Source organism: Grus americana, chromosome 10 (assembly GCF_028858705.1).
Source record: "Grus americana isolate bGruAme1 chromosome 10, bGruAme1.mat, whole genome shotgun sequence".
NCBI lineage: Eukaryota > Metazoa > Chordata > Aves > Gruiformes > Gruidae > Grus > Grus americana.
Window position 1 is genome coordinate 2,758,202 of NC_072861.1, and position 9,225 is coordinate 2,767,426.

General features: G+C 59.7%; 1 protein-coding gene across 2 annotated transcripts; it reads left to right on the forward strand.

The window, feature by feature from the left end:
• Positions 1 to 277: 277 nt before the first annotated feature.
• Positions 278 to 8,928, forward strand: LOXL1 (lysyl oxidase like 1). 2 transcript variants are annotated; one of them, XM_054837368.1, is made up of 7 exons: positions 278 to 1,347; positions 6,388 to 6,496; positions 7,232 to 7,369; positions 7,672 to 7,828; positions 7,923 to 8,018; positions 8,234 to 8,349; positions 8,748 to 8,928. In XM_054837368.1, exons 1-7 carry the CDS (start codon positions 294 to 296, stop codon positions 8,752 to 8,754), a joined length of 1,677 nt encoding a protein of 558 aa, XP_054693343.1. In that variant the 5' UTR covers positions 278 to 293; the 3' UTR covers positions 8,755 to 8,928. The 2 variants fall into 2 exon arrangements, with proteins under 2 accessions (XP_054693343.1, XP_054693342.1); XM_054837367.1 differs by lacking the exon at positions 8,748 to 8,928 and adding an exon at positions 8,612 to 8,737.
• The last annotated feature ends 297 nt before the right edge of the window (positions 8,929 to 9,225 follow it).

Sequence of the window (9,225 nt, forward strand, 5' to 3'; positions counted from 1 at the left end):
GGCGGTTCCTAGGACCCGGCAGCTCTGCTTTGCTTTTTCCATCACCACCACCACCACCAACCACCACCACCACCCCCCCCCCACACACACACACAGACTTCTTGCTTTTTTTCTCCGCTTCCCTCCCCGCCGCTACCGCCGCCACCGCCGCCACCGCCGGGGGAGCGCGGCCGCTCCGCCCGCCCCGGGAGCCGCTCCGCAGGGGCTGGGGGGGTGGGGGGGGGTGGGTGGGGGGGTGGTGGGGGTGGGCGGCGGGGAGGGGAGGTGGAAGTTGGGTGGTGGAGGAGAACGGGATGGCGCGGCGGGGAGCTTGGGGGTTGTGGGCAGCGCTGGGATGCGGGCTCTGCCTGCTGGCGGGCGGGCAGGAGCAGGCAGGCGGCGGGCAGCCTTGGAGGCAGCTGATCCAGTGGGAGAACAACGGCCGCGTTTACAGTTTGCTTAATACCGGCGCCGAGTATGTACCGGCGAGGCAAGAGAGACCCGGTGGGAATCGGTTGTTGTTAGCGGGAGAGGTGAGCGGAGGTACGGGCAACGTAAGGCGGCAGGCACCGGTGGTACCGGCCCGACCGGGTTCCGAAACGGTGCGGGGGCAAACGCGGCATCCCTTCGGTTTCGGGCAGGTGCCCGAAAATTGGCGCGAGGGACCGGTGGGCGATAGTACGGCTTCGCAAAGGGTACGGCCTGCCGGCCGCTCGCGCCAAGCTTCTTCCTCCTCCTCCTCCTCATCCTTCGCCTACGCCTCCGTCGGGCAACCGGCATACCCCCAATTCCCCTTCGCCCCCCAATACGAGCCCTATGAGGCGCCCCGGGCGTACGACGAGGCGTACACCTATTACCGCAGCACCGGCACCGGCGGGGCGGCCGTGGCTTCGGCGGCGGCGGGTGCCAGCGTGGTGTACCCCTTCCAACCCCGGGCGCGTTACGAGGACTACGGGGAGGAGCAGAGCCCCTACAGAGCCCAGGGTTACTACCCGGCGGCCGAACGCCCCTACGTGCCCGCCGCCCCCCAACTGGTTGACGGGTTGGACCGCCGGTACTCCCATAGCTTGTACCACGATGCGGGGGGCTCGCCGGAACAGGTTGGCCCGGACTCGTACGCCAACCAGCAACCCGCCGGCCACGGCATCGCGTCGACCGATAACCTGCAAGCTCCCGCCGGGACGGGGTACGGGAGCCAGTACCCACCCTACGAACCGCAGCCACCTTTTCGGGCAGTGGAGCCTTACGGGGTTCCTCGCCCCGAGTCCTACCTGCCTGCCAGGAACCCCGAAATACCGCAAGCCGTCCCCGATAGCCAAGCCCGGGTCAGCGTGGGCAGCGTCTACAGGCCCAGCCACGGTGGACGGGGTGAGTCTGAGGGGCACCCTGGGGGGGGTGGCAGCTCCCCGCGGTGGGACGGTGCCCTGGGTGCTGGGCAGAAGGCATCCCTGAGGGCAGAGCCCTCTGCACCCATGTCTGGTGCCGGTCGATCTCCAAGGGTGCTGCCCTGGTGCTATGGGGACAAATGTGGCCGAGGGGCCACCGAGGGGGCTGGGGCTGTTGGAAACCCTGCGTATTTTGGGAATGATGTTTGAGGTGGTGGAGAACAGGGAGGAAAGGGAAGGGACGCGAAGGAGCAAGTCCTGGTGGGGTCCTGGTGGGGTCTGTGCCATGTCTCGGGTCATCCCGTGCTCGTGGGGTGGGTCTCTGCTGTGGGATGGGGGGGACGCTGTGCTCGAGGGAGGGTTACGTGCCATGTCCCAGGTCATCTCGCGTTTGTGGGGTGGGTTTGCGCCACGTCCCCCGCGTGGGGTGGCTGTGTGCCGTGGGCTGGGGGCACGCCGTGTTCCTGGGGTGGCCGTATGCCACGTCCCAGGTCATCCTGCATCCGTGGGATGGCTGTGTGTCGTGGGCTGGGGGCACGCCGTGCTCCTGGGGTAGGACGGTGCCGTGTCCAGGGGACCGAGGTCGCGTCAGGGACGCCGTCACTTCATGTCCTACTGACCCTGACGAAATCCTGTGGCTTTTGGCTGAGGCTTGCCGAGAGTGTTTTCGCTCTGTGGTGAAATTTGGAAGCAAGGCTGGAGGGCGTGAGGAGCAGCAGCCTGGGGGATCTGTTCCCTGCCTGTCCCTTGGGAAAACCATCTCAGCTGGAGCCTCTGACCCGTCTGACCCCATAACCCATCCAGCCCCATCCCTGGTTTCTGAGAAAAACCCATCCCAGAAGGTTCGTGCTGAGGGAATTGTTCATCCCAACCCTGCCCCGTTGCGTGCGAGCGAGTAAACACAGTGAGAGCAGCCTGGCTGGGTCAGCCGGAGGTCCAGCCGGCCCCGCCGAAGATGTGTGGGAAAGAGCTTGGGGGACAGGGTTTGTGCAGAGATCTTCCTCCGGATCTCTGCCCGCCTCGCCGGGAACAGTCGCTCCTGCCGGGCGAGGGATGCGGGGATGAGGGATGCGGGGGGTGAGGGATGCTGGTGGTCCCGTGTCTCTCGGGACGGCTGCCCGACAGAAGACCCGAGGTGACAGAGGGAAATGGGAAGATGCCTGCCAAGCTTATCTTCTCCCTGTTGGCAAAGGCCGTGTCCTTCAAGGATGACTGGAAGCTGGGCCAGGAGGTGATGGTGCTGTGGCTCTGCCAGGGGGGATCGGTGTGCCCGTGGGTGGGTGGACAACCCTTGTTGGCCAACAGTCCTGTCAATGGGACACCCACCTCTTGGTGCAGGAGCCCCCAGCCTCCTCCTTCATGTTTTCCCTTCATAAATGTAAAGAAAGGAATAAAGACCATCCAACTGGCCCAGGGAGGTGGCTTTCTGGGGCCACCCCACTACCTGGCCTCTCCTTCAGGTCACCTGCTGCTCTCTCCAGCCAAGCTTTGTTTGAGGAAAGCTGTCACCTCCCCGGGGTCACCAAATCCCCGCACACCCCCCCCAAGCCCGTTACCTGCAGGGCCACCCTTCAAGCAGGTTTCTTAATTGGTCAAAACACTTTATAAAGCCGACTCAGATGTTAATTATGCGCCTAAGCTCTTTAAGAGCCTCCTAATCCCACCCGGCTCTGCCAGGAATGTGCGGCATTCCCGGCCCCTCGCTGGGGCACCTGGGGGGGTTAATTAAGCAATTAGATCCCACCGGCTTTTACGAGGGGGTTTACTGGGGCTTGCGTGAGCATCGTGGGTCGTCCACCTCCCTCCGTCCAAAAGAGAGGATGAAGACACCTTGGAAAGCGAGAGTTGAAATGGTTTCCAGCCCTAAGTCTGTAGGTGGCCAGGTTGTGGTGGAGGTGGGAGAGGAGCATCTCATGTGGCTTGGTCAAGAGAGGGACGTAAAGGCAGCAGACCAAGGTTTGGCAAGGAGACGGGGAGGAGACACCAAAAGTCTTCATGTTTCCTGCTCGCAACTGCTGCAGAGGGCCCAAGCGTCACCCAAGGCTGAAGCATCTCATGCAAAGGTCTGGACTGGTGAAAGCCGAGCCCACGTGGCATCTAAGCCGTGGAGGCAGATAGCCCACCCCTCCTCATGGGCTTCAGCCGAGGTGCTGGTTCTTACTGGTGCTCCCCACTCTTGACATCTCCAGGGGCTTCCTCACCTGACCCCCTCCCCAGATCCCTCCCCTCTGCTTCCTAGCAGGGTTTTTCACCTTGCCCTCAAGCGAACGGGTCGCCCGGGGTTGGTTTTTAAATGGGAGCGCGTTTTGGAAATCTTATGGGGTGATGAGGATTTTGGTACTCACTGAGCTTGAGTCACGATGGCTGTGGTGACACCTGAGGATGCCGTCGCCCATGGATGGGGCACCTGGGCCAGGAGGTGACAATCTTGCTGGGAAAGTCTCCTTTTTGTGGGCTCGGGGATGGGTTTGGGTTGATTTTGTTGCTATCTTCAGGCGTTTAACAACCAACCGGGGATCCTGAGAAGGTTCAACGGGGTTGGGATGGGATGGAAGGATGGAAGAGGCGCATCAGGAGATGCTGGAGAAGGGATGCCGCGGAGCTGGGATGGGATGGAAGGACGGAGGGGTGCACCTCAGTCACTTGGGGGTGTCCCCACTGCTCACAGCCACCCCCTTCAGTGGTCCCCGCATCTCCGGAGCTGGGACCCAGCCGGGCATGGGAAGACGAAGCAGCCGCCCCCTCGGAAAACTGCCGGAGCCGAGGATTTTTTCGGCTAAGCCCGGCACACCTGCACAAACAGCGCGGCAGGGAGTGGGCCTGCCTTTTTTTTTTTTTTTTTATTATTATTCGAATTTTTACGGTGAATAAGAAGGAAATCTTCTCTGGCAGCTCCCCCGGGGCAGGCCGAGGGGCGAAGGAGGGAAAAACAAACATTTTCTTGCTGTGGTTGTCCCTTTTCAGAGGCGATAGCGGGAGGGGGGGGCTGCCAGGCCCCTGACTTGCAGGAGGTGGAAAAGTGCTGGCTCAGCAAAAAAATTATTTTAAAAAAAAATAAAAAAATCAGGATTTGGCCCGCCCCGGATGGGGACAGTTCTGGTCCCCGCTGTGATAAGGGGACATTCGGAGGGTGGCGAGGTCGGATCCTGCCGTCCCATTAACCCCAGCGGTGCCGGCGTTTGCCGAGCCTGAGCCGAAAATCAGGCGTGAGACCCTACAATAACAACGGGGCCATCCAGGGCGAGTTCCGTCGCGGGGGGAAAAATAAAACTCCCCGTTGGTAAAGGAGTCGGGTTTCTCTCCGAAGCGTCCAAGAATTTATTATAAACAACAGCGGGAAGGAAAAGCTCTTTTATAAATGATGACAAATGTTCCTCTCGCAAGCGGGACGGGGCCCAGGGGTCTTTTTCCGTCGCTTTTTTTTATTATTAATTTTTTTTAAGGAAAGGGGGGGAAAAAGTCTTTCCAAGCTCTCCTGATTTTTTTTTCTCCCCCCCCCCCCTCCCCCGGCGTGAGCGGTCCCCCCCTGGGTATTACATCAGCAGCGATGACCAAGCGAGCGGGGCAGGAAACGAGCTCCAATGGAGTGACGTGATCCCTCGAGGGAAGGCAGGCCAGGAAACAAGAAGGCATTGTTCTTTTTGCCCGTGGAGAAAAAAAAAAAAGGGGGGGGAAAAAAAAAGGGAAAAAAAAGGAAAAAAAAAAGAAAAAAAAAAAGGAAAAAAAAAAGGGGAAAAAAAAAAGGGAAAATTGGGAAAAAAAAGCCAGGAGGGGAAAAGGAAACGTACTGGAAAGTGGCGTGGCTGGAGCCCCCTGGTCCCTTGGAAGGGGATGAGGAATGAGGGATGAGGGTGAGGATGGGGATGAAGATGAGGATGGGGATGGGGACAAGAATGGGGATGAGGACAAGGACAGGGATGAGGATGGAGATGGGGATGAGGATGGGGACAGGAATGAGGATGGGGATGAGAATGGAGATGAGGATGGGGATGAAGATGAGGATGGAGATGAGGATGAGGATGGGGATGAGGACAGGGATGAGGATGGAGACAGGGATGAGGATGGGGAGGGGGACGAGGATGGGGTTGCAGATGAGGATGGGGATGGGAATGAGGACAGGGACCAGGACGGGGAGGAGGGCGAGGAGGGGATGAAGATGGGGACAGATGGTGAGCTCGCAGAAGGCAAGATGCTAAGCAGAGGTTGTTGTGGAGCAGGGCTTGGCTTGGCAGCGGGCTGTGAGAAGGGAAACTGAGGCACAGAGCGCCTGGGGAGCATCACCCCCCCCCCCCATCCTGGTCCCTCTTGAGGGGCAGATGGAAGGATGCTTTCCAGGTTGGTGGTCCCGGACGAGCCTTTGGGAAGGGGAGACGTGAAAGGGCGTTGCTGGGGGTGGGGGGGGGAACGCCGGCTCCAGCTGGGCTCTGTAACGCTTTTGGAAAGCGAGGCAGCCCCCACCCTCCGCAGCTCGCTTCGGCTTGGCCCCAAGCACGGGGCAGCGCCGGGAATTAAAGGAGAGGGGGGGATAGCAGCGTGGGGGGCTTGGGGTTAGCAGAGCCCCCACTTTCACCCCTAATTTGGGGTGAAAAACAGGGCAGGAAATAGGGACTCCCCCTTTTTTTTGGGGGGGGGAATCGTGTCGCACCCCCCCATCCCTGGCTGCTCCTGGTGGGAGCTGGAGGGGTTCGGGGGGGACCCCAATAACCCCTCGCAGGGCGGCCGGGCACGGTGGCCGGCCGGGGCTGGATGTAATCGCTTCCAGGAGGACGGGTTGAGCAATCCCGCTGTAGGAAAATGGAGGATTGGGATTTGCCAGCAGGAGCAGGGAGGGTGGCGGGGGGGGCGGGAAGGGGAGGGAAAGGGAAGATTTTCCGTCTGCAGCTTCAAATTAAAAAAACGTGGCGGTGACCGAAGCAAAACTTCCCCACGAGGTCGGGGATGGCCGCCTCGAGCCTGGGACCGCTGTGTCCCCAAGCCGGGGCCTGTCCCCAAGCCCTCAGGGGTGTCCCCGTCCTCCCGGCAGGTCTCCCCGACTTGGTGCCGGACCCCAACTACGTGCAAGCATCCACCTACGTGCAGCGAGCTCACCTCTACTCGCTGCGCTGCGCGGCCGAGGAGAAGTGCCTGGCCAGGTAGGAGCAGCACTGGGGTGTGGGGGGACACGGCGGGGGGAGAGGGGGGTCCTGGGGCATGGAGGGTGATGGGCACACGGAGAGGGGGTGATGGGGGTCCTGGGGTGTGGGGGAGATGGGGACACAGGGGGGATGATGGGGGTCTTGGGGTGAGGGGGAGATGAAGGATGTGGTGGTGAGGGGAGGAAGAGGAGGATGGAGGAGAGGGGAAGGGAAGGGGGAAGGGAAGAGGGATGGGGGAGGAGGAGGAGGATGGAGGAGAGAAGGCAAGGGGAATGGGAAGGGAAGGCTAGGGAAGAGGGAAGGGGAAAGGGAACAGGAAGGAGAGGAAGGATGAAGGGGAAAGGGAAGAAAGGTGCTGCAGGGCCACAGGGACCTCCTCTCCTCTCCTCTCCTCTCCTCTCCTCTCCTCTCCTCTCCTCTCCTCTCCTCTCCTCTCCTCTCCTCTCCTCTCCTCTCCTCTCCTCTCCTCTCCTCTCCTCTCCTCTCCTCTCCTCTCCTCTCCTCTCCTCTCCTCTCCTCTCCTCTCCTCTCCTCTCCTCTCCTCTCCTCTCCTCTCCTCTCCTCTCCTCTCCTCTCCCCTTTTCCTCCCCGGGGGGTGCCAGGGCTGAACCTGCACCCCCACACCTGAGGGGACAGCGAGGCGGGGGGGGGGCTCTTGTCCCCCAAGGGCAGGGTTTGGGGGTGTGTGTGGTGGGGGAACACATTGGCCTTGACCCTCCCCGCTGTCCCCAGCACCGCTTACACCGCCGAGGCCACCGACTACGACGTGCGGGTGCTCCTGCGCTTTCCCCAGCGGGTGAAGAACCAAGGCACCGCCGACTTTCTGCCCAGCCGCCCCCGGCACAGCTGGGAATGGCACAGCTGCCACCAGTGAGCGTCCCCTCCAGCGACCCTCCTTCCTCAACGGCGTTTGAAAAAAGCTTTTTTTTTTTTTTTAATTGCTTTTCCCTCTTTTGGGGGCTCTGAGATCTCCGGGGAGGGGGGTGGAGGGGGGGGGCTATCGCCTTGCTTCACGTCTAACGTCCCTAAAGCCACCGAGCTCCCGCAATTCGTGTCCCCAGGGAGGGAGCCGGGAAGCTGGTGTGGTCCTAGGGTTGATGGGGAAGCCGGTAAAATCACCTCTGGGGAGGGGACGGCGTGATTTTTGGGGGTGTCGCCTTGGTTGTCCCCAGGCACTACCACAGCATGGATGAGTTCAGCCACTACGACCTGTTGGATGCCACCACGGGGAGGAAGGTGGCCGAGGGCCACAAAGCCAGCTTCTGCCTGGAGGACACCACCTGTGATTTCGGCAACCTGAAGCGTTACGCCTGCACGGCTCACACCCAGGTGGCTTTGGGGTGGGGGGGGGATGGATGCTCGAAGGGTTCCTTGGGGTTCCCCACACCCAGCACACCCCGAACCCCCTTTTTTCTCCCCGCAGGGCTTGAGCCCGGGCTGCTACGACACCTACAACGCCGACATCGATTGCCAGTGGATCGATATAACGGACGTGCAGCCGGGGAATTACGTCTTAAAGGTGGATGGGGTGGGGGGGAGGCGATTTTTAGGGGCAAACGGTACCGATTTGGGGTCGGCTTGGGATCTTCTCAACCACAGGGTTCAGGACCAGACACCTTTGTTCGGTGCCAGCCCTTTACCAAGGGTTTAGGCGCTGCTCGTCGCCCCTCTTCCTAATTTTTTTTTTTTTGGGGGGGTGGGGTGGGGGTGTTTTTCCCTTTCTCCTATTTTTAGGTTCAGGTGAATCCCAAATACATCGTCCTGGAGTCAGACTTCACCAACAACGTGGTGAGGTGCAACATCCATTACACCGGGCGCTACGTCGCCACGACAAACTGCAAGATTTCCCAGTAAGGAGATGTCCCTCTGTCCTTCTGTCCTTCCCTTGGCAAAAAAAACCCAACAAAACAACCCAAAAAAACCCAAACCCCCCAAAACCCACAGAGATGGGGTGGGACGCGAGCGGTTTAATTCCTTTTCTTCTCCGCTTACGCCCGGGTTTTCTGCCCGAGCATCCGACAAAGAGCTGGATGTGGCCAGCGGTGGAGCTGGGGGGGGGTCGGTGTTTCGCTCCTTTTGGGGTGTTTATATTGAATTTCCTTGTTATTCCAGGGAAGAACGAAGCTGAATTTCAAAAGAAATCCCTGCTCTGCTTTTGACAGAATGGTTTTAAATGTCTTCCTGAGCGCATTGCCCAAATCCTGACTTTTTTTCTTTCTTTTTTTTTTTCTTTTTTTATTTCTTTCAGATCTTGATGGGAGCGGGGCCGGAGGGACGTCACCTGCCCCAACCCCTGTCCCCCCCTCGAGAAAGTGCCTCAGCTGGCTCCTCTGGCCCACGGGAGACCCCGGAGCCCATCAGCAGCTCCTCCACACCCCCCCCCGCCCCCAAACCCCCACCATTTCTTTACGTTCAAAGGAGGGGAAGCGAGAATGACTCCTTGAAATATTTTTTTATACTTAACTTTTCTTTAACCTTTGTTTTTTTGGGGTTTTGGTTGTTTTTTTTTTTTTAATTTCCTAAGGGAAACGGATGCTAAGTTTTAGCCGGAATAAAGGCCGGGGCCCGTAAATGCTGTATAAATGCTGTAAATCACATATTAGCAATAGTAGCCTTTAACCCCTTCGGCATTATTTTTTTTTTTGCGGGGGGGGGAGCAGGAGAGGAAAGAAGACAGCCCGGGGTGAAGAAGACACCCCGGATTTGGAGGTGCTGCCCCGGTAGGG